This window comes from Homalodisca vitripennis, chromosome 5 (assembly GCF_021130785.1).
Source record: "Homalodisca vitripennis isolate AUS2020 chromosome 5, UT_GWSS_2.1, whole genome shotgun sequence".
Classification (NCBI taxonomy): Eukaryota; Metazoa; Arthropoda; class Insecta; order Hemiptera; family Cicadellidae; genus Homalodisca; species Homalodisca vitripennis.
Genome location: NC_060211.1, coordinates 101894601 through 101921088, shown reverse-complemented (window position 1 = coordinate 101921088; position 26488 = coordinate 101894601). Strand labels below are relative to the sequence as shown.

Here is a 26488-nt window from a genome sequence, read left to right as displayed (position 1 = left end):
AATAATGGCCTCGTGTACAAAAATAAAATTATTGGAGAATTGTGAATTTTCGTTCATCAATTATTACAAAGTATGTTATCGTATGTTTCTTTAAGTACGTGCTGAGGGATTGTCGTGTAAAAGTCACATTGGGCAAACGTTATCTTTGTGTCATAAAATGTGATTTAATGGTAAATTTATGAATACTGGCAATAATACGGATTTTACTACTTATTAGTGGAAATGGGTAACCGAAAAAACGAAATGAGAACACTAACATACGTGTGGGTGGCTGTAGGAAACAGCCTAAAGTTATGAAATAAGGTAAGTTTTGTGCAAAATTTAAAGTCCGCAGGTGATCTTTCTCGAGATATCTTGCGGATAGTTAGGCTTCATGTGTTACTATGTCACACTTTACAACGTCATAATGTGACTGTATTTAGTTTCTGTACCAATTCTCTTTGCCATCATAACTACCCATAAGACTGATGTAAAAATGTTTGCTAACGCTCAGACAACTCCCATGAACTGACATGCACCATAATGGTGTTTCCAAAAACGTAGCCAAGAATTTTTTTATTGGGGTGGGGGGGGGGGTATACACAACATATTTCTCCGTAGTGGACAGAGAGTAAGGCCCCATTTTGTTCCTTAAAAAGTTCCTGGCCCGTTTCTTTGTTGAGAACAATCTTTTAGCAGTGCAAGTCAGTGATACTAAATAATAATAATAATCGTTTACTAAAAAGTTAAATGAAAATTGGGGGGGTCCGGACCTCTTGGATCCCTCACTAGCTACGCCCTTGGTGTTACTTATACGGAAATGAAGCTTCATGCAAAATTTCGAGTTTGATGGATGAAAATAAAATGTGTCTAGTCCCTCGAATGTTAGGCTTCGCTAACGCTCAACTAAAAACTTTTTCTGTCTTCGGGATAGAGACCTAAGGAGTCTGACGTTGTGTAGATTGAAATCAATTAGAACATAATATTAGTAATTCAATCTCGAGAGAAGTATCGAATCTGGAGCAGCTTTCTCTGTGTTCAGTTTTCAGTCTATGCAGTTTCGGATTGATATACTTCTGAGTCTGACAAGACTCAAAGTCCTATCTCGTGTAATTATTTCTGTGCCTTTTCAGTGCTCAAAGTACATGAATAAAGTTTAAGATTCACACCCCTACACCTACTAGTTATTTCTGTCTTCAATATTTAGTTTCAACAGGCGGCTTATAGAAATCCTCGTCAGTTTGACGAAGCCGTACTTGCCCTTGTGTAACACTCGGCTGATGCAAATATCGTATGACGACTCACGTTTCACTATTTTTAGTGTGTGGAGATTTATCAACAGTGCACGGAGGAGTGTTGGAATGTCAATTCGTCTAGACGTCAAATAGGAACGCTAACATATTTTTTTTTATTACAACAAAGTGTTTTATTGTAATTTCTTGCCCAGTTATACATAAACAAAGTTAACTCGTTTGAGATGTTTCAATTTAACACCTCTGTGACACAGCTCTCTGCAGCGAGGCTTAAATCTTAAACACGGACCTCGTAAGCCTGAAAAACAACTAAAGCCTTGAGAATGAGAACAAAACAAGGAAGAATTAAGCATAACGGATGATAATCTAGTACACAATGATGATTACAAACAGGTTGTAGTTATCGTATTTCTGGAATTATGATGTGAATGTGTATATAACGTGATATTTATAAAGCGAACTTATTGAAGTCGCTGCGATATATTTGTGAACCGGTCTGCGGTAGTTTTGAAATACTAATGTTCGTCAATATGCAGATACACACTTCGACAGTAAAGCCAACCAGGCATTAGTAAACATTAATTGATAAATTTCTCCTACTTCAAATGATGTCCGAGTTTCTGTGATGTTACTTGTATAATTGAATAATGTGGTTAAGCATGGCAGTGCTTTGTATTTTTTTGACATTTCTTGATGTAGTGTATAAACATTACCACTAAAACTTGGGTTAATATCAAGCTTAAACAGTGTTTTGAATAGTTGTAAGAGTATAAATTACATTCTGGTACGTTTTGAAATAGAATGTGAGGACTAAGAATTACATCATGTTTCTTGTCCATAACCACATTTTTGTTTAAGTAGAATATTGATAAACAATGGAAAGCTAGTCGCAGGAATGACCGACAGAAGTGTCAACTTCTTATGGCTGTGAATATATATCTTGAAAAAGTGCATTTGATAATAATTATCAAATGGTTATTTTCTTATATTTAAATAATAAGATACTAAATTCTATAACATAAAATGTGTTATCTGTTTATATGTTATTAATGTTATATGTATATGTTTCTATTAATTTTATACATATTTTTTTAAATATTTTTAACATTGCTTATTATATTACTTCTTGTTTTATTTTATCGTTTGAAATTGTTTAATTTAATTTATCTGTTAAAAATTCAATTAATAATTTGAAGTTTTTCAGTAAAATTTGTATAAAAATCTGTTTTTGCGTAATGTTTTTATTTTTGTAGTTAATGTAAGGGTAGGGCCAATGTAATTGAGTAAAGCTTATAATTATAATCAACAGAAACACTAATTTTCTTCTAGGATTAATTTTCACGACGGTTTTATTAGCTGCAAAAGATCTAATTAATTTATTTTAAATTCTTTTTTAAATCTCGTCAGGACGAAACTAGTAGTAAACTGGAATAAGAATTAATATCAACCGTGCTGAAATTCAATTTAGAATTCGATGAGCTTTAACTACTGCTATTAAATTATGTAGTAAGTTAATCAATTTTACGTTGTCATTAATACATAAAGTAGTAGATCGCAGGTTCATTCAAACCAGTATTTTACCACATATTTCAGTCTTTTTGTAGCGGTTGTTTGGTATTGGAATTTTGTTAGTGTGTTAAAGTCAACATAGCAGAGTCTGCTTGTAAGTCTACTGATAGCAAAGAATGAATTGATTTTGTACATTTTAAAGCTTTTAAATTGGAGCTTAAGTAACCTAATCCTAACCTGAAAATGTCCATAACCAAGGAAAGTCTGCAGAAGCAGGGATAGATCCAGACGATGCGATATTTCGTACATTCAATAATAATATGAGTAAACTGATCGAACAGTTATAAAACAAATCATTGTAGAACACTACTAGACTAGAGAAGCGGGTTTTTCTTATCGTATATAATGCTGTATGTTATTGTGGTTGACGTTTTCCTTTTAATCTCTCCTAGCAGATTTTTCATTAACTTCAGCTTTTGTTAGTTCAGATCAAATGTTTATATAACGGTTTCATTAAGTTTCTGTAAAGCTATAATTCTACATTAAAAGCATGTGGAAAACATAAACACGCGTGATGTTCCGTGACGGAACGGAATTAATTCCCCGCCCAAAACATACATCCATGGCCCGCCAAAAAAGTAGTCACCTCAACAAGGAGCAACAGTAACCTCTCACTAGCACGCCTGGATAGCCACTGAACGGAGAAACGCCCTCCCTGATATAAAAATGGCCGCGATATTCCCGTCCCTAACGTCTTCAGAGCGAACAAGCGTGACTTTATATTCCATGACATGAAACGAAGGTTTTCCTCCATGCAAAACATATATCTATAGCCTGTCAAAATAAGTAGTAGTCACTTAAACAATCTGTTAATTTTAATAATGTAATCATTCCCGAAATATCATGCCGCTCTCGTAAACAGACTTTTTTGAAAGAAATTTATTAATTTAGTTCGTCTTGTTTAGGCTATAAATGAATAAGGGCTTCAACAGTTGTCGTGAATAATGAACGCTTGTAAAGCAACTGATCTGTCAAACACTGTCTATATGCCATAATTTATTAATGTCACGTAGCTTCGCTGCCCATTGATGTCAGGTCGAGGCCGACATTCGCAAGGATCTTGTTCTATTTGTTCTAAAATAACCCATACTCGTTCTTGAACTGCGAGCTCTTCTACGCTTGCTTGCCAACACATTTACACGAGTCCAGTGAGGCAGTCAGTGTGGTGGGGAAATGTTGCCAAAGTAAATAAAGTAGCGGCAGTTCTATTTTTCAATGTTCATGAATCACCCCGGCTGTCTATTCTATATTGAGGGTGATAATGCAAGTATGTCGAACAGTGAGGTATTATGCGGGGTCAGGTCGTTTGATTGACGTTGTCGAGATGCGCGCTTGGCAACATTCGGAGAGTTGGGGTCCGGCCAAGAGTGGCGTGGGGCCGAATCTCGGACTCGAGAGTTCAGAGTATCAGAGAGTGCGGAAGTGAGAACTGGTGACTGAGAGCAGAGACCCGTCATGTGCCACAGCTGGCCTGACAGCAATGTAGAACACAACAAACCCCCGATGTCGGCGCGGACATCGGGGACGAGTAAGTACCGGACTATTATAATCTCTTGTAATATCGGCTTATCTTAAGTTTTCGCGATAATCGATTAGAATTTAAATTTGTTTGCAGGACTATTGAACTGGAGGAATATAATTAATTTGCTTATGTGTATTAATCAACGATAACCTCCACTTAAACAAATCAATCTAATAATAATGTTATCGTTGTTGTTACCGTACTTTGATATTTATGGTGTGCTCGTGAATATAACGTGATCGTTTATGACGTCAAACGTTCTGAAATCGCTGTGATATATTTTTGGACCGTTCTGCTGTAAATTTGTTTACGGCAACTCGCGACCCACAACCTTTAGACGACACGGTGCTAGAGCCAGACCGTGTTGGACAGGTCTCAAAAATAACAGGTGACGCAAGTGGGCAGAAAACACACCAAGGCGCGAAATCGTTACAGTAAGAGAAAGTGCAACTCTCTAAAAACAATGCGGCGAAAATATTGTGGTTTGTAATATATAATGAACTTTTGTTTTGAAATTTGCGAAACGTTGTTTTTAACAATCACAAATAACTAAGATTATGTTCATGTTTTAAAACAATGATTCGGCCCTTCGGTACTTGTTTTGATTGAAATAAAATAAATTGAAATAGTTTATGTTGATACAAAACTATTTTGTTTCTGTGTATAGTGCTGTCATATTTATTGTGGCCATTATCACTCAGAATATCAATTCCATTTTTTAATATTTCTTATCTTACGAGTTAGTACTCTTGACCTAGTTATGTTTTAAAATCAAGGCTTGAACACTTTAAATATTATACATTTTTAAATATTATACATTTTCTATTATAATTGGCAAATCAATTAAATGTTTAATTAACCCTTCGCTGGCAAGCAACCTGGTTGTACACAAGTTATCATTCCTTCCCATAGAGTATTAAAGGGGAAATATTCCTGGTTTTCCACATGTTTAACGTACAAGTTTTAAGTGATCGTGTGGTTTATTTTCTTATCAAATTCACTATCTAAGACTGCATTTAAATGTTTACATTTAATAACTGATACATTAAATCCGTGGTACCCATTTATTTAGAGTTTCTTTGATTAGATATTTTTGAGTGTCTTGATATTGAAGGATTTGAAGACAATATTTCTTATTTCTCCCAATTTATTCAGTTGAAACATAACACAATTATAGAGAAATTGAAAGAGAACGTGGAAATATCTATAAACATAAACTTTTTTGTTTAAAATATATTGTTAGTATACAGTACCTGCTCAGGTACCAACTTTAGTAACCGAGATAATTCAGCCACTTCAATATATTTTATAAATCTTGTGGCAAGCGTCCAAAAATAGGGACGCGGGTAGTTTACGTAATTGTTTGTTGAAAACAATTAATTGTAAGCATGAAGTTTATCGAATGGCAACAGAAATGTGGAGGACTGTCTTTGAATATTACGCATAAAAATGAAAAATGTTATAAAATGTCACCAGACTGTTACTACAAAAATACTCCATGTAGAAAGTGAAAATGGTTACTACTACAGATAGTTACATGTAGCCTTGATTTTCTTTTTGTCTTCAAAAGTTATTAGCTACATGTATGTGACCAGTAATCCCAAGCATTACTAATTTATTTCCTTTCGAAAACGGCAATTTATGTAATTGAGAACAACCGTATGTTGAGTATAATTGATCCCAAATTATTATTCAAGTACGAGCCAAATATTTTTGTGATACATAATCTTATCTTTCGATAACGATAAGAAAACTTCAACTTAAACTATACAACAATTTATGAGAACTATTTCTTAATGGAGAACAACTGTATGTTGAGATTATAATGAAACCAAATTATTATCCAGGTACGATCCAAATATATTTGTGATACATAATCTTATCTTTCGATAACGATAAGAAAACTTCAACTTAAACTATACAACAATTTATGAGAACTATTTCTTAATGGAGAACAACTGTATGTTGAGATTATAATGAAACCCAAATTATTATCCAGGTACGATCCAAATATATTTGTGATACATAATCTTATCTTTCGATAACGATAAGAAAACTTCAACTTAAACTATAAGGTACTTCTTATCGCGTTGATACTATAATCTCACAAGTCATGCAGTTTGGTTAACTGATATTTATGGACATTGTTAACGGTTAAAAATAAAGAAACCATATAGTGATCTCTCATTTATGTTATCTATTAATATTGAATCGACACTGGTGTTTTTATTCTTCATATAATCAAACAATAGGTATGATCACTGAAGTACTAACGTAGGCTAGATCCTTTGATTGAATTTAAACTGACCTAGGTAATGTTTGTCAGTATAACATTGAATTGTTCAGTTTTTACATGTTCAGTATAATCAAAACATCCATACAATTGCAGAAGATTGCACAACTTTTGATTAGCAAGAAAGCAGAAAACTCGTTTAGAATATTTAATTCGTTACACATGTTTTATTCAGTTCAATTCTTCTAGAGTTATATAAGCGACTGCTGACAATTTTTTATCGAGGGATGCTTAATAGAGTTTAATTTGTTCACAATAACTTGTAAAACTGAATTTCGTGTAATGCTTCTGTAATAAAACACTGACTTATTTACCATACTGTAGCATGAAATAAATAATTGCACTGAAAATCTGTTTCCGGTGTGAGAAAAACGTATATTAATAGAACATATTATGCTATTACAATATATGTTCAATTACGTAGAAAAATTACAATTTCTTTTAAAACTTATGGTGATTTCTTTTTTAGGTCCGTTAAACAAAGACATTGTAGTTATAAAGTTAACATATTCGTTTTCAATAAAAGAAACTTAAGTGCCTACGCCAAAATTGTTAAACAATTGTGTTTTATGGTAGATTTGCTGTAGAGATATTAAAAAATTAACGCTATTTGGTCAGTTTTTTCTTGGTTTAACTCCTAGATCTTTATGTTATAAATCCAAAAACTAATTATTAAGGACCCAACAGGGCATTCTTGAAATCCTTCCGTCTGTCTGATAACTCTTCATAGAAAGGTCCTAGAGACTTTTAACGTAGGTTCCTGTTGGCACAAGGAAGAACTCAGCTGATTTTGGGGTCAAAAGTTTAATAGGCAGTTAATAGATAGACAGAGTCCGTCTATCTGTCTGTAGCCTAAGTCTGTCCATCTGTGCATTAGTTCGTGACAGAAAGGTTTTAAACTTGAAACATAGGTTCCTCTTGGCCTAAGGAAGAACTGTATTGCATTTGGGATGAAACTAACGTTTTATTATAATTTAAAAAATAGCAAATAAAATATAAATATTGTTGTTTTGCTGTATTGTTTATAAATAATACTATTTGTTTTTAATGTTTTCAACTCAGATAATTTTGAATACAATGATAGCCAATAGCCTACATCTAAATGTCTTATGAGGGATTTAAATCTTAGAATAATTTTAAATGCATTACTGTCGAGTTCGAATTTTATTGTGTTGGAGAAATGCACCCAATAGAATACTATAAGAAGTGGATAAATATTTGACAGTACACTACAAAGTTAATCGATTGCTATTTATATGTCATTGGTATAACATTTCGGAAACTCCCTTTAAACTAAAACGTGCGTTATACATAATGAAACAGATGGACTTACAAATATAAAAAATATCAAATATTGTCCACTTTTTATTTTAAGTCTTTTAATCCTGGACATTTTTGGGCCTTTCTGAAAATCCCAGTTCGTTTCATACAGCACGTGTGAAAATGTTAGCAAAAATATGCAAAGTAACTGCAATACCGTCTTGCCATTAATACAACTCAATGACTTAGAGCAAATGACAAGAGAACGTTTTTCTATTGATTCTAAAGGTAAACACTAAAGACAAAAGTATGCCTGTGAACAACCAGCCATACTAATCCTCTCTAACCTTAAATTATAATTTTAAAAAAATAATAAAAAGAACTGTTGTCAGGATAACTGTTTAATGTAGCAGCAAGCATGTTCAAAATGTTTTATTGAACGAACTTTAAAATCATATTCTATTCTTAGTGTGTTGTTCGTGAAATATTTTAAAATTGCGCAAGGGTTTTTTATTACTATAATTATAAAAACAATCTTGATCACTCCAATTTGACTTTGCTCTATTTTGCAGTTGCTCCAATTTGACTTTAAATTATGCTGCAATTCTGGTTTAGAATATTACAATATTATTGAAACACACTGTTGCTGGAGGAATGTCACGGATTTGTAATGTCCGCGCTTCGTAATATAATTTGCAGGTTACAGAACCAAAATGAGGTAAAGACAAAGCCAGCCAGCCCTGTGCCCTTGGACGGCCAGCCTGGTAGGTACAAGGCTAGCAGCTGCCCGTGTAATCGCCGTGTAAAGTGGAGGGCCTTGGAAACCGTAGTAAAGGACATTTACCTCAGGGTGCATTTAGAGCAGAAAAACTGCTGGTTCTGTGAAAACTGAATTACCCACTGCTCTGGTGCATTATCGTTGGCCTTGTAGAAACATTGTCTGGGATAACCATTACACGCACATCGCATCTCAGGAAATAGGTTGTTTTTGTTGTAATTTAGTGTGGGTTTCTTGCGTTATCGCAAGATGGTGAAATTAGTGTTAATAGCTTTCTTAACTTAGCGTTGGGTAGGATAACACATTTTAAAACGACAGTATATTAGTATAACAAGTTTAAAATTTTTGTTTGTATTATTTAATAGCACTTTTTAGTTTTAAACGTATACACATTTTTTTAAATACGTATTTTATGTTAAACTTAAGAATTTCAACCAGCCAATTCCATTTTTAGTATTTGGAATATTGTACATTTAGTTCAGTTCAAAGGTAGACTGTTAAGATACATACAATGTGTGAGAATAACAGTAGTTTTGGACTGCTTACCATTTATAAAACTCCTGTTACCTTTGGTTCGTAATAGGGCACTCCCAATAAGAGGCACATTTTGGACAACTTGGTCACCAACTGATTATAATGAGGCTGGCTGAAGAATCACACTATGATTAGGTAGAGTCAAGATATAAAATAACTGAGTACAATGGTAATCACCTCATTCAGTATCATTGCTTTAACTAACAAAAGGTTTATACTTAGAAATTACAATAGTTATTGTGTTCACAGACCAGAGTGTGTACTGTATCAATATACTTTTATCTGAGCAATTTTTATAATGGAAGTCACTTACAAATAATTTAGCTTTTTTCCTAACATTGGGTCAGAAGTGTTTAGTTTACTATGTAAGTTTGTATATGTTATCACAAGTTTGTGATGTTTTCGCTCTGTATTTCACTTAAAATTTAATAAATTATTAACACTTCAAACACTTTGGAAAAATCTGTTATGAATTTATATATTTTTTTTTTAAATAAATGATGGTTTTGGTGTCATGGGGTTATGATCTGAGAAGATATGTAAAAGCTTTTCGGAAACAATATTAGGATCATGACTGGAGTAGCAGATGTATCTAATAGTGTCAGTATTTATTGTTCACAATGCAATCTTATTAGCCTGAAGCAAACATTATTGATTTGTATAACCAATTTAAATCACGAGTATTGCCAGAAATCAAAACAACAAATATGCAAGGTTGTATTCATCTAATACAAGATGGCCTCCCAGCTCTCTTGACATGTTGTACATCCTGTGGGGAATTGAATGTAATGGCCTCAAATTGCTTGTTTGAACCTGTTGACTTACAAATAGCTTTAAACGTATCAACAAAGCACTGTACATATTAATTTATTATGCTTCAACATAAGTATAAAAAATAGTTATCCAAGTACTCATTAAATGTCTAATAAACAATATTTCAATAGGTTTGCTAATGAAATGGCAGTTAACATTCGCAGTTTAGTGGTTTATCTCAAGCTTATTTCACATTTAAATTTAAAATAAATTAATATAGGCTAGTTTCATTAGCATTTAACTAATATAAATTTAAAATATTGTTTATTTCGAAATGTTCTGTATTTAAGAGCCAGTTGTACTAGCAGCCATCTTGATTTTAGCCCCACAAAAACAATGTTAAACTTCATACACTTTTGTGAGTCATAGAGAATGGTAGATAAATTTGAGATAATATTTTATTCCAAAAGTAAGAATAAAGTAATTTAATAAAAAAATATATTCCAAAGTAAGGAGTAGCCTGTCATGCAAAACAATCTCAATACATGGTAATTAGCTTAACATTAATTTTCCATCTATCCCATTTTGTATATATTGTTGTAGATAGGCAATTGATTTTAGCATATGTAAATTAAAAACTGGAATTTAAAAGAAGGTATATTCAAACATGTTTTTGATGCTGATGCAGTGACATGGGGGATTCCCCTTGAGTCTAGAGTTGTCTGTATGACTATAACATCTCTGAATCACCAATTCTGGGTGATAGTCTTTACCTAAATTTCTGTCCTCTTCTAATTCTATTCAACCCTTTTCTCTGTTCGTGTTGTTGGCAATATATAATTTTAATAAATCACAAACTTAATTGCTAACCAAAGAAATTGTTCTGTCCCAGCAGCTGGTGACAACTTTGCCCCCCTGGTGGTGGCCATGGTCGGACTGCCAGCTAGAGGGAAAACTGTCCTTTCACACAAACTAAATCGCTACCTCAACTGGAACGGTCTCAATTCTAAAGGTGAGTAATTGACTTATTACGATTTGGTAAACATAGCAATTAATAATTGACTTTCATTGATAGTAGATTGAGTTATGTCAGTTTCCTTCTCCATGGTTATTTATTGCCATTAAGGTAATTAAAGGAAATGTTTTAAACAACTTTAGCATTTTATTGTGCATATTACATAAGTTTACAAGGCTGTGATTTATAATTTAGTACAATTATGAGCTTTGAACTTTCTGTGAAAAAGAACTTTAATAATATGAAAAGTGTGGTCTTTTGAAACAGTGATTTTTATTTAATTTAAGTACAATACTTCAAGGCAAAACTAATAGTACAATATCGAGATTTCTTCCCAAAATTATTTAAAATATTCTAAATTACTTTAAATATTTGAACAATGTTGGCATTTATCAACACTGATTCTTTCACTGGAAATTAGAATTTAGCAATGGTTGTAACTGGCTTATCGAGGCTGTTATACTTCTTCGTGGTTTGTTGTATAAGGAGGCTTAAGTCAACTATTGGTAGAAATTTCGTACAGAACTATCAAGAATTTAAACCTTCACATATAAGTGGGCAAAGAATACCTAAGATAAATATTTATCTGTTGCAATTAACTAATTGCTAAATAATTTTATTTTTCTCATATATTTTTTATAATATGAAAGCTCAGAATATTATTTTACCTCATGAGTCAAAAATTTTGTAACTCCTAGGTTGTGACCCACTTCTGGAGGTTCAACTACTATGTATGTTGTAGGGTTTTTTTTCCTTTAGGAAGTCCCCCTTTTCCCCTACCTTTGGAGCTTAAGTGCTTCCAACCCATTAAAGATAATGGGCCAGAATTTGTCTTTAAAGGCAGTGGCTCAAGTCGAACCTTCAAGGTCAGCGTATCACTCTACACACCTGCCCTATCCAACAAATCCTAGAGTCCAAACTCTACTAAACTAACAGCGATAATGTATCATAGTTTTTTCTCTCCGAAGCAGTTCACTTTACACGTATTTGACGCTTTGGTACTATTAATCCACGAAGCATATTAGGCCACATTTGTCGCGTAGGCAGTGGCCCACTTTGCACAATTCAAGTTCTCCAGAGCATAGCCAACGTTTTAATTCTGAGCAATATTGTCTTATTCTGAGGCCCAATTCAATCACTCCTGGAACCCAAACACTAATGATCCACAAGCATCATCGGCTCATAATGTTTTATCATCCTGGGCAGTGGTCCGATTTGCCCATTTCTGGAATCAAGTCCTGTTCATCCACCAACCAGTAACCTCATTAACAGCTCGGCCAAGTCTAGTTTTGAACTACTTATTGATTTTGAACAGTAAATTATCACATTTACATTACTATTATGATTACTGTATTTTGCATTTTAATGTGATTATCATTGGTTTTCATTTTTGTTGTAGTATTCAGCATAAGTTTTTATCGACGCAAGCACATCGAGCTTTATGACAGCCATGAGATATTTAGAACAGATAATGAAGAAGCCTATGAGATCATTCAGCAAAGCGCTAAGGAAGCCATGGAAGATGCATTAGATTTCCTGAAATCTGAAGGCAGTATTGCTGTAAGTAAAATTCAGCTGTTGATATTGTTTGATAAACTCTAAAAAAAAAAACAGAAAGAGGGAAAATTTTAAACTTATTCAGTGTTCAAAAAACACCACTTGGACATTTTTCCAACAGCAGATATGAAATTAAGGTCACAGAAAAGTTTTCTAATGTAATCGTAATTGTTTAACTGATAGATTAACAAATCCACAAACTATGAAAATTTCATGGAAACCAGGTAAAATTTACTTTTATAATTATGATATATACTGTCGAATATTTTTAGCTGTTTTGGTCTCATCATGTTTAGAAATAAGGGCGGTAAAAATAAGTAGGCTACTAATCTGTTTGATAAACAATATCATATAGTAATTTTTATTTATGCTCATAATTAATTCTATTTCTTTGACAAAGTATTCAATCCTTTTTCTTATGGTCAACAGACAACCAAAACCATAATTGAATTGTTCTACATTTTTTAGATGAGGTCAAGATCAACTTGGTTTTACCAAACCTCAGATAACACTTATTGCATGAAAGCACAAGAAGATTAACAAGAGAAAGCAACAGTACAACAGTTCTTTGTTTTGCCTGTGTGTATTAGCACAATACTGATAACCATGGGCTGAAAGGCTGGAAATGATGAACAAAATGATATGTACACTTTAAACAATGATTTGAATAATGTATATATTCCTATTAGATAAAAAAGTGGCTAAACCCTGTGTATCAACACAAATTTGGTTAAAAATTAAAAAAATTAATTTGACCTTTTTAAAAATATGATATTACAAATATACTAAAGATGTATATCGTTATCTTTATCTAAAATGTGATTTTATGCTTAATTAAATGAAAAACAATGAAATTAGAGTTTTCTTAAAACAAACAATTTGTATGTAAATATGCATTTCTAAAAGCAAATTGAGGTAAACGGCATGCATTTATATGTTGTTATTTATACTGTTAAACAATTTTTGTTGTATTTATTCATATAACTGAGTTATTTGTTGTTAGATTCTGGATGGAACGCATGCTACGCCACAAATGCGCCAAAAAACTCAGGATTATTTTGGCAAACAATTCAACTTTAAGGTTTTGTTTCTCGAGTGCATTTGTGATGATGAGATCTTGCTGGACAAAAATATAAAGGTATAATATATAAATTATGTAGTATTTGTTTAGAGAAGTCATACTTTATAGTTTGCAACAGCAGTAAAATAAATTTCAAACCACTTAATTTTAAAGTTACATATTTGTCTACACAATAATTGTAGTTAAAAATCTATATTTGCTTTATCACCATTCAGCATTATTGGTAGATCTTTACAATAAGACCTGAAACCTTTTTATTTGGGTCAGAAATGCTGTTAAAAGACAACTGAACCATGTCTGGGTTTTGCATCTTGCTGGATTGATGCCAAAATCTCTTATATAATATATACTGTTGGTAAAGGTAGAACCAAAGTTTGTGATCAAAATTGTACCTTTAAAAGATTTGTTATATGTTGTACTAACCCTACATATATAGAGTTAGTAGTTTATCTTTTCTTTCCATACTATCAAGCCAGGATAGATTAATAAAGAGACTGCAGTATCCCATGAGATTATTACCTTTAATCATACAATTTTGTTTTAATATTTCAAGAATGTCAATAAACTGGACTATCTCTTATCAGGAAATCCTGCAGTTCAGCAAGGACTATCGTCACATGACCAAGGAGAAGGCGCTGGACGATTATCATCACAAGATTGAGCACTTCATGGAGCAGTACGAGACTATAAACCCTAAAGAAGAATCAAAATATACTTACATCAAAGTGTTCAATGGTGGTAAGTTGCACTGTAAATACTTTAAATGGATTTTAATTAATTTTCTCAGGATACTAAAATTAAATTTTTCATTTTCTTGTCAATATGTTTTATATATATATATATATATATATATATATATATATATGCATTGTATGCAATCATATTTAACAAGCATTGCTTATATTGTTATGGAAGTATCTGATAGTAAAGTTAGTACTTAAAAAATATTGTTGGTGTAACTTTGAAAGGAATTTTCTCTGCAGATAACATAAATGACAATCTTATCACCAGTGTTGTGGTTATCTGTTTAACCACAAGATAATCACATTTTAAACAAACTGTTCCATTAAAATAAATTATTTTGCTATTACCTCCAGCATTATGGTTAAGTTGGAATGGTTAAATCAAAGGAAAATGTTGAGAAAGAAATTAATTGTTCTAAAGAATTAAAGAAAGAAAGAATGGATGAATTGAATTGTATTGAATTTATTGAACGAATATTTACAAAAACATTTACATTTACAATATTTTCATATGAATATTTCCTGTTAACAACAATTTGCTAGGTATTAAAACTAGAAAAGTCAGAATAAATTTAGAACAAACATCCTCCAAGGCTGAGCCTGTCTGGAGGCATAACTGCTTAAGAAGTAAATGGTAGTTTAGATTTAATGATGTCTACAAAGCTTCCTTAAATACATAGTCCTAATATCCAATATAACAAACACATAGTCTAATATAAATCAAATAAGAAAATACTTCATAAGAACATTAATATTGGTTCCATTTAATAGGTGATATTTTTAACACTTTTTACAGGAGAGAACGTATCAGTACATCGGTTGAATGGACCGTATCAGTCAATGATTTTGTCTTTTGTGTCCAGCTACAGACCAGGACCCAAGACTCTATACTTCTCCAGGGTAAGTGGCACCAGTGGTTGTAGTTACTTACAGAACATTTTATAGAAACAAACAGACTTATGGTTATATTAACTGTTATAGAACCTCAGTATCTGTCTGCCAGTATGTTGGGAACATGTGATTGTGTCAAGCAGCCCAAGGATCTTAACAAACAAGGGTTAAACAATGCAAAGGAACAAGACTGGCCTAGAATCACAAGTTTATAAGCGAAATTAATTATTTACTCTTTTTAATTTCAGCAATAAAGGGAAGAATGTGAAACCCATGTCAATATTGGATTATTTAAATAAGTTGTCTTATTATCATTTAAATGAACTAACGTTACAATTTTTTAATTTATATTTTAAAATTATAAACAAGATTGGAATCAAATGGTTTAACTAAAATGTTTTTGAAAACTTTAAACAACATAATTATAACAAAATTAAATTGATTCGTTTGCAAAGTTTCACAGGTAATTTCATGGTTCTGTGACAAATTGTTGATATACTCATCCATTTTATTTCTCAGGAATGACAATAAATTATAACAAAAATAAAGTCAATAAGAACCAAACTAGGAATTGAAAACAATAATAGAATGAGTAAATAATGGGTTTAATTGGCTATAAAAAACTGCTTACTGTGCACATAACATAAATAACAATGGATAAGATGTTTGCGGTGATAGTTTATGCTATAAGCAACCAGACAACAAACATATCAGTTTCTAATATTTATTCAACAATGACACCATGTATATATTGTTCTGAAACAATCTACTGGTTGCAACTCATGTCAGAAAACCAACACTAATGCCCAATAAAGGAATTTAAGTTAGTCTATATCAATCATAGTCCATTAAAACAGCAAGAATGGATCTGGCCCTTCATCACAGCTCATGTACATTGTTGGTTTCCTCCCCTGACTTGACCAGAAAGGGTTAATAATACTCAACATCCCTCCAAAATATATGGTTAACCTTAAGGTTGAATTGTTCTTGTAAGGAAAGAATAATCTTTCTCACAATTTCTTGTGAGGAATTAAAAATACTAACAGTGTTGAGCTGTATCACATGAAATTGTTATGACAACATCGCGACAGTGTTATCACCAAGGTAAACAACCGGTCCTCAGGTAGCAGTGCAGTGAAGTGTGTAAGAGATAGTGAGAGTAGTATACTGCTGCTAAATATTGCTCGTTGTTACCAATAATGTGTTGTCAATTAACAACCTAATGCCAGAATGGTAGCATCCAGAGAATCCACAATTTGAAGAGGTTAATCAAAAGAGTGTTAATATCATGATGTGAACTACAGGCCAGGTTATTTTGTAATAAACGTTTTATTAATCATTTGCATTTTATAATAATTATTACAAACTGCATCAACTTTTTCGTATTTCTTATTGAAACCTTGTAACATTTTAAGTGTTCTCATTGTGGATTCTTGAAATCGTAAACTTGTAATATAACCATCAGACATTTGTACTTATTTTTACAAGCCTAGTGACAGTTTCTATATATTTGTAAAATTTGTAAATGTTCACACAGGATGATGGGCTAGAGAAATATTATTCTATAAGAACTCTAACATTGTGTTAAAATATTTTTGTCACCATAAAGACCTCAAATTGCTGTTAATTATTTTTTTCACATTTATATTACATACATTTATTTATTATATTACATACATGTCTTGCAAAAAATGATTTATTTAGAAATTCTATACTTTTACAACTGTTCATACGTTGAAAGAAAATGTTTGATAGTAAAGAATAATTGGTCTGAGTCTGAGAATTATTAGTCAGAATGTAGAGCGATGCCAAAAATGTAGCAAAAAGCCAGGAATATCAGGTTATTTGTTTGGGAAATTAACACCTCATTCATACAAAGTATAGAATACATATTTTAACTGTGTAGACATAACATAAAATATTTGTTGCAGCATGGAGAAAGTGAGTACAACGTAGTAGGACGTATAGGAGGGGACACAGACCTGTCACCAAGAGGTCGCATGTACGCTAGCACACTTGCTCGCTACATTAATGATGCAGCCATCCCTGAACTGCATGTCTGGACAAGCGAAAAACGCCGCACCAAGCAGACTGCAGCTGGCATAGCAGCACCCTCTGAGCATATAGCCGCTCTCAATGAACTTGATGCTGTAAGAAATTCTTCAAGTATTTAATTATTAATAATTAAAGTTTTTAAATATACAAAATATTCAAACAGAGTAAAATTAGATTGAAATAATTTTAAATTTAAATTAAAAAAAAAGTAAAGCAGATAGTGTATATGTAGTCAATAAACTTTTTAAGAAAATGTAGTTTTTGTCACTAGGACCATAAGTGGTTGTTGGTGTGTAATGTGTTTTACAAAGAAGGTAAAGCCGAAGTCAGAAATACAATAAAACACTGAAAGATACTTGTATTATTTTCTTGCTTCTAGGATGTAAGCAGAACTATGATGAGTTACAGCATAAGTTTCTGGCAGAGTTTGCATGGAGATATTACGACTAGCTGCATTACTGGGTTAACTGTGACAGTGAGCGACTATGTTTCTTATTTCAGGGTGTATGCGAGGGATTGAGCTATGAGGAGATGCAAGACAAGTTCCCACAAGAGTTTGCATGGAGGGACCAGGACAAGCTGCGTTACCGGTATCCATGGGGAGAGTCGTATGTAGACATCATGGCTCGGCTGGCACCTGTGCTCTTGGAGTTGGAACACGAAAACAACTTGTTGACGATCAGCCACCAGGCTGTGCTTCGTTGTATCCTCGGCTACTTCCTCAACAAGAGTTTAGGTTAGTACGGAAATCTATGTTATTGAAGAAAGCTTTTTTTTACTAAAAATTATAATTTAATAACATGATCAAGCATTTTTTTTCTTAGAAACTTTGTTCAAACTTTTAAGATGCAAATTTGAAAGTAATACTACTCTATCTATTTTATTTTAAAACTAAGATACCCTGTGTTATAATACTTACACTTGTCTGAAGTAAACGTTTTAACTGTAATTTTTGGCATAAGTGAGGTAATTATAAAGCTAGGCTTGGAACTAAGAATGTTTCATGAGTTGTTTCATTATTTTATTGTTAGAGAGGAGAATTGGAGCAGTCTTAAATATTACAGGTGATATGCCTAATATTTATAACAGTCACCTAGAGTTGTTAAGTGGGAAGCAACAGAGGTTTCACACCCAGACAAGAATAGAAGTAGGTCTGTCAGGGATGTCACCCCCAAGTTTATGGTAGGGGCCTTATGCCTCTTGGGAAGAACAATGCTTTCACCTCAGGGCAAGGAGCACCAGCCCTCAACATTTCATAGTTTATGTATTATTGAGTGTGTTGATCAGAGTAAAGCCTAGAAAGTTGCACTCTTCACAATATTGATACAATTTTTGTTCATTTAGATGAGCTGCCCTACCTGAACGTCCCTCTGCACACAGTCATCAAACTGACTACTGAGGGCTACAAGAGTAGCATTGAGTTCATCAAACTCAACGTTGAGTGTGTCGATACATACAGGAAACAGCCTAAGGTAAGCATTCTTCTTAGTTACTAGGTCAAAATAAGCTTCAATAGTAACAACAATAAGACATAATAATAGAAGTTTTGATTAATAACCTTTGTTTATTGTGAATAATTCTATAATCTTTGTTTAAATATTTTTGCAAGATCTGCTATTTTAACTCTTTGTCCTCTAAATAATAAAACTTCAGACTTTATTATATATTGTATTTAAAACCAATCAAGAGCAGTTTTTGCTACAGTTAAACCATGGTAGCTATAATGCAAGGCATTTAAATAAGTAATTACGTTAAATTCAGCAATAATGTGAAATTACAGTTACATGATCAAATTTTGTCTTTGACGGTATTCTATATTCTAAAAAGCATATTATTAATTCAATAATGTAAAAGTAAACATATTATTTATTTTGATTAACTATACATTATTTAAAGGCATATTTAGAAAGTAAAGCTGCAAAGTTTAAAGAATTTTATAAGTGCCTTTTTTCAAAATAATACTAGATATTTTCAAAAATTATGTATACATTGAAAAATATGATATTTATTTATCTACAATAATGTTATCCTTTTAAACAAACAAAACAACAAAAATTAAAATTTTTTAACATTACTACACTTGTTTAGGACATAAATTCCTCATCCAACCTTATTTAACAAACAAAAGAACGTTCTTCTGTCATCTAGTGGATAAACAGTGAACTATGACTTGCTGTTAATTAGAACAGCAGTCTGATGAACTAATTGAGAATTACTGTACTGAACAGAATTAATTCAGCCTCCCACTGTCTCTTTTAATCAACATTTTATTCCATTGCAAAATTGAATACAAATTTTCTGATACATTGTTTTTATATTAAAAATATATTATATTTCCAGACTGTATAAAAAAATTACAAGTAACATTTTTTACAGTTGTAAATAAACTAAACATCCAATATAGCCAACAATTCACTCGATTTTTACTTATTTCTTTTGAAAAATACATACAAATCCGACATGCAAAGTTACAGAATTCACATTACGTTTTAACACACTAGGTACATGGAATTTTAATTATATCTTCTACTTTTTTGCTGTAAAGCTCGACACTTTTGTATAAATGAGGGTAGGTTTATGAATATCATCACCTCAGGAATCTCTTGCAATATCAGTCAAACAAATATTGACAAACTCTTCTATTTTGTCACTATGGGTAAAGGACCCTTCACACAAATTCAATTTCAGATCAGTGAATAAATGCTATCGCCAGGATCAAAATCAGGACTGTGAATTCATCTGACTTTAAAGTCCAAAAACTTTGATCTTTCTTCCAAAAAAGTTGTCCACTTTCAACATAGGTTGCTTTGTGTCACTTAATTAACATTTCAGAATAATTGAGATCAAAGTTTTCTTCATACTTTGAAGCTTAGAAATTTTTAAATTAAAAACTCTATACGTTCTTATGAATTTCATACAGTCAGAATTACATCTATGGTACCAATAGTTTTTACATACATTCATCAGTAATGACAGATTGGTTCTCTGAGTTCTCACTATCTTTGAACATAAGTTTGCTCTTCTTCAAATTGACAAATCATCTTGCACATTCTACTGATTCACTGAGTTTGGAACATTTGTAACAACCAGCTGATTATTGGCTTTAACCATGTAACTACCTTCATACAGTAATTTTATACTTTGCTGAACTAGATGGCAGTTCCAGAAGATGTATTTAATATAATGAACTACTGTTACTTCAGTACTTGAGCAACCGGACTGAAATTAGATTTTATGTCCCCATTAATTCTCCTTCACTCAGCAGCAACATTGAAACTTCTCTAGCCTTATAATTGTATATGCATTTTCTGAACACACACAGTACAATCCTATAAATTAATAGTAGTGTAAAAAATTGTGACATATTTTTGACTGTCAACATGTGATTGAAGTACCATTACCTGAATCAACAGTGCTCTAAAATTGTACCAGAACAGTCCAAGATAAAGGAATGTAGAACATGTATTTAAAATACTTCTTTTTACATCACACAATACAGAAATAGTCACTTGCTGCTTGAAACCGGTAGTGAGGTCATACAACAAATGAAGGTCTTACTCTACATTGCTGAGAACCTCAAGGTTATTTAATTTATTTATTCAAGGTTTTATTTTAAATTAATTTATTTGCGTAAACTGGACAATTATTTTTCACAAGAAATATCCACCCAAAGGTCAATTTTAAACAAATAATCTTTTTTTAAATTTAATCTCGTAGGTAAATGACCTTGACCGAATTAAATATCTTGAACTCTTCATGTGAAATATGATACTGTCAAAAATAATAAGTATGCTTTAACTTATCATTGAGCTCATGAGATTATCACACAGCTGTTAGGTGATAATAATTTAATGATTATTTCTGACCATTGGACCCTACTACGGAAAATAAACAAATAACTCAATTCAAAACAGTTTTTTATAATGCCACTAAAAACCATAAACAAACTATTATCAATATCAATAGAACTGATATGTCTTTACTTATATAAGTAGAAACATTAATAATAATTTTATTTAATCAAATTTGATGGAATGCAAGATTTAAAATGAAAGTCATTAGAAGTGAAGGTGATAGGTGTTATGTTACAGAACTGCAGTGTTGCCGTTCCGCTGAAGATGCATTGCTCACAGTGCCAGCCCACGGGCCATCCCCAAGGCTCTTATTGGGCACCATTAAATTGTTACAGATGCAGATTTACAATTGAAATTCAGTAGAAGTGATAGTCATGGTTGTTATGTTACAAAACTGCAGTATTGCCCTTACTGCTGAAGATACATTGCTCACAATTCCAACCCACCATCCGATAAAATTGGGCCATCCGGCTCTTATTGGGGCACCATTAAATTGTTACAGAACTGCAGTGTTGCCCTTACTGCTGAAGATGCATTGCTCACAGTAGCCCGTAGGGGGACGTCTTACTCTGACGTTTAAAGGGTTGGCGACCTTTCGTACCCCGAGCTAGTGCCAGACACATCTCCAATCCTGGCACTTTGCCCTGTCTCATCCATAAATCCTACCTATTCCTAATTCCTCCCTTTTTTTTGTCTGGATCGTGCTATTGTTTTGTGGGGAGTGCTTGAACTGCTACACTCTGAGAAGGTGTAGCAGAAGAGAGCTGATGTGAGCTTGCTCTGCCGAAGCAAACGGTAGTATGAATCCTGGTGCCAGCCACTTCGGTCCCTGGTCAGGAAGTGATTATTGGACAGAAATGTCGGAGATTTCTGTTGCCACGTGCGAGCCCGAGTCGTGCGTGAATTCCCGACTCGGTTAAACGAGATAACATCGGGCCCCGGGGAACTGGGGTAGAGTGCCCTGCCAAGCTTTGGCTGACAGGTTCCCGAGGGTATATACCCGTTCCCGATGTCTCGGCCTGCACCTTTAATCACGATGCGCTGGTTCATATATTGAATGGCTACCTTAAAACCCTTCTCAAGAACAAAAAAAATAGAGTTGTAGAAAGAGATTCTAGTATGGATCTGGAAAAGAAGCGTGCCCTCTCTTCAGAATCTGAAGAGGAAACAAACAAACAGAGAAAAACTGCAGATAAGAAAATAAATATTCAAAATCTACCCACCCCACTTTTTCTAGTATTTAAACACAAAGACGAATCTCAGAACTTGGCAAAGGTGAGCCCCTTCCTTGTTAACAAGGCTCTAGTCGGAGTGGGCGGCTCGCCGTCTTCTGTTAGGAAGCTTCGTAATGGAAGCATCTTGGTAGAGGCTGCGAACGCTCCACAGGCTCAGAAATTTCTCTCCATGGAGATCCTTTTACGACAAAGTATAATCGTTGTCCATCCTCATGAACAATAAATTTCTGCAAAGGAATTGTATTCTGTCTGTCGCGATATGCTCTCTGTTGCTCAATTGAAGAATTGAAAGAAGAACTGAAAGATTTGTCTTGTGACTGATGTGGTGAGAATAATGAAGGTTGAACACGGTGTAAACCGACACCTACACCAGGTCACATTTTGACTTTTGCCCTTCCTCACCCACCAGCCACAAATAGAGCAGGATATCTTTCCCTACAAGTTCGTCCATACTTTAGAAATCCTCAGAGGTGCTATAGATGTCAACGTTTTGGACACTCAAGCAAAACGTGCAATAACCCTGAAACGTGTAGTCTTTGTGGAAAAAGTGGTCACAGTGACAAGGACTGTGCCGGCGGCGAAGAGCAGTGCGTCAACTGCAAGGGCAAGCATCCTTCAAGCTCTCGCAGTTGTAAAGTATACTTAGAAGAAAAGGAAGTGCTGAAAATAGTTACTAGCGAGAAATTGTCTTTCAGCGATGCTCGTAAAGAGTATAGGAAACGACTTGGACAAACCCCGAAGAAGGACGTATCCTATTCTCAGGCTGCCTCTGTCCCTGTGCAACCGAAACCGTGTGCTTCCTGCTCAGCTCTGGAAGGCATGGTTAGAGAACTAAACGCAACAGGTTGCTGCCTTGGTACAACAAATTAGTGCCAAGACCTTCCCACGTAGTGGAGGCACTGATATATCAGATCTTGTACCTTCTGTGTCTGTAAGACCGGCTACACTTACCCAACCCAAGGGACGGAACACTTTAAACAAGCAACAGTCTACTGAAGGCCAGGTTGCTGCTCAATTTTTAAAAACCCCCTAATGCTGGAAGTTCCAGCGTGACGGGAAAGAAAAATATATCTCCGGAAGTACGCCAAAAACTCGTTTCTGGATAAATAAAAAAATTGCCTCCAAAGTGGTTCGAACGGTCAAAGGGTGCCAACAGAACCCCTCCCTCATACCAGTCCTCCAAATCCAGCCTAATGGAGGAGGATTTGTTTGATGACGACCTTAGGCCACATTCAGAAATTGAAAAAACTACTGTAAATTTCAAACAAAATCAAGGAAAAACAAAAAACAAAATTACTTTTAAAACCTAATTTATATGAAGATTATACAATGGAATATTAAACGGACTGCGAAGCCATCTGGAAGACCTGAACCTACTAGTATCACAAATAAAACCAAATCTCATATGTATTCAGGAGACCAAGCTTAGCCGTGCATGCCAATTTTCCATCAGGGGATGGGATATCTTCCGCCATGACAACCATAATGACGGACCATGCATGTGGAGGAGTTATGGTTCTCGCAAATCCTTCTCTGAAATACAGTGGAGGTACCTTTGAACACACCTCTACAAGTAATATGCATAAAGCTAGATATACCGTTTAAATTACACGTCTATTGTGTTTATATCCCCCCGCCACCAGAATATCTTCCAAGAGAAGATCTATTGGACCTTATTAATCAATTGCCTCATCCTTTCGTACTTGTGGGCGATTTCAACGCCCACCATCGTTTTTGGGGGCTCTAGTACTTGCTCTCCAAGGGGCAACATGGTTTCCAAGGTCCTTGATGATCTGAATCTTGTTTTATTGAACGACGGCTCGCCAACTTATCTTTGCCCGAGAACAGGTTCCTGGTCAGTATTAGACCTAACCATGTGTACACCACAAATTGCCTACCGCTTCGATTGGGTCAGTTTCCTCTGACCTTTACGGTAGCGACCATGCACCGATCATAACTAGAGTTCTAGATAATCCAGGTAATGTGCCTCAGAGGCCTAAATGGGTGCTTGATAAGGCAGATTGGGCAAATTTAAAACAAGTTTTTACAGGCACCAGATGTTTCATCAACATCAGTGGGTATAGACTCCGCCGTTAACAATATAACTGTTGCCATTTCAAGTGGCCGCTCTGGAAAAGTATTCCAAAAACAACAGGAATCATCAAAAGAAGAAACGTACCTTGGTGGACAGAAGAATGTAGGATATCGCTTCGGGAGCGCAGGAAAGCCTTGCGGTTATTTAATAGATCCCCGACCGAGGAAAACCTTGCACGATTTCGTCTTGCCAGAGCTAAAGCTCGACTCATATTTAAAAGATGTCGACGAAATTCGTGGAAGGAATTTACTTCTTCGATAAACCGTACCACCCCCTTTATCTCTGGTGTGGAGGAGACTAAAGGCAGTTTGCGGAAAACAGCCACCTCTTCCTATTCTTGGCTTAAGGGTGAACGACATCATTTTAACCGAGCCGAAAGATGTGGCAAACGCTCTTGCCATCGTCCATTTCCTAACGTGTCGAGGACGACGTCCTACAGTCCTTTGTTCCAGCGAAATAAAGTACAACATGAAGCACAGCCCATAAATGACAATAATTATATAAATCCCTTAAATTTATTGTTTTCCCCTTGACGAACTAGAATCCGCTATTTCTCCATTATAAACTCAGCTCCCGGTGCTGACGACATTCACTACGCCATGTTGAGAAACCTTCCTGCAGAGGTTAAAGCGTGCCACTTGTCCCTTTACAATAGAATTTTTCAAGAACGCAACTTTCCAAGTTCATGGCGTAACTCTTACGTTGTACCATTATACAAACCTGGCCAAGACAAGTTCTCCCCTACTAGCTACAGGCCTATCTCGCTTACCAGTTGTCTTTGTAAGATACTGGAGCGGATGGTAAATCGTAGACTGGTATGGGTTTCCTAGAACACAATAATCTCCTGTCTCCACAGCAATGTGGTTTCCGTCAAGGCCGTTCAACTCTAGACCACCTAGTATGTCTAGAGTCGTCAATCCTGAATGCTTCCTTGAACGGAGGCAACTTGTTGGTGTGTTTTTTCGATATAACAAAAGCGTATGATACAGCTTGGCGTAGGGGAGTTATAAATACCCTTTCAAATTGGGGCGTCGGCGGTAATATGTTATATTTTATTAAAGGTTTTATGGATGAACGTTCTTTTAATGTAAGACTGGGAACTCATTTGTCCGACACCAAAATTCTTGAGAACGGTAATACCTCAAGGGAGTGTCTTTAGTTGTACTCTCTTGTGCTCTCTGCCATAAACAGCATCACTTCCTGCGTCAGAGCTCCTGTCAGATGCTCTCTATTCGTAGATGACTTTGCTGTGTTTGTCCCTGCCAGGAGGCTGGCTACTGCAGAGAGGTACCTTCAACTCACCATCCACCGTCTGAAGATTGGAGCAACCAAACCGGGTTTTCTTTCTCTCCTTTAAAGACTAAATGTATTACTTTTTCTCGACTGAGGGAACGTCGCTGATCCAACTCTTAGGATAAATAGAATAATAATCCCAGCGAGTCGCTGTGTGAAATTCCTGGGGTTGTGGTTTGATTACAGACTGACGTGGGTTCCGCACATTAAAGAACTTAAGGCGAAATGTCTAAAGAGACTTAACGCGATGAGAGCTCTAAGCGGAACGAAATGGGGTGCAGATAGAAAATGCATGCTTCAGTTTTACAAAGCATATATTCGACCTTGTATTGATTATGGATCACAGGTTTATTCTTCTGCCAAGCCAACAGCCCTTAAAATGTTGGACTCAATCCATCATTCTGCTGTCAGACTGGCTACTGGGGCTTTTCGTTCAAGCCCCGTTGTCAGTCTTTTAGCTGAGAGTGTGAGCCATCCCTATCTTTCAGACGTGTTCAATTGGCTATGAACTATTTTTTTAGTTTAAAATCAAGGCCAGAAAATCCGGCCTTTGAGTTGCCCTAGACACATCACTTGCCCCCTTGTACCACAATAAGCCTAATGCCCGCCCCCGCACCCTTTGGCATTAGAATCCTGTTACATCTCGCAGAAGTGGACATGAGAGCGATTGATGTTGAGGTATGTCACGAGATGGATAGACCACCATGGACAGTCAGAACTCCCAATGT

The 26488-nt window shown here is 34.5% G+C and overlaps 1 protein-coding gene across 5 annotated transcripts in view; it reads left to right on the top strand.

The window, feature by feature from the left end:
• The window catches only part of LOC124362574 (6-phosphofructo-2-kinase/fructose-2,6-bisphosphatase-like), a 40373-nt gene that overhangs the window by 8834 nt on the left and 5051 nt on the right, over positions 1-26488 (top strand). Inside the window, exons 1-10 of one of the 5 annotated variants that reach the window (XM_046817201.1) lie at positions 4174-4329; positions 10837-10953; positions 12356-12516; positions 13517-13651; positions 14179-14332; positions 15134-15237; positions 17160-17378; positions 17785-18019; positions 18628-18755; positions 21375-21515. In XM_046817201.1, the coding sequence (XP_046673157.1) occupies positions 4257-4329; positions 10837-10953; positions 12356-12516; positions 13517-13651; positions 14179-14332; positions 15134-15237; positions 17160-17378; positions 17785-18019; positions 18628-18755; positions 21375-21500 (1452 nt within the window). In that variant the 5' untranslated portion in view covers positions 4174-4256 and the 3' untranslated portion in view covers positions 21501-21515. Of the gene's footprint in view, positions 1-4173; positions 4330-10833; positions 10954-12355; positions 12517-13516; positions 13652-14178; positions 14333-15133; positions 15238-17159; positions 17379-17784; positions 18020-18627; positions 18756-21374; positions 21516-26488 lie in introns of those variants that run through there. The other 4 variants (XM_046817200.1, XM_046817198.1, XM_046817199.1 and 1 more) reach the window with 4 other exon arrangements.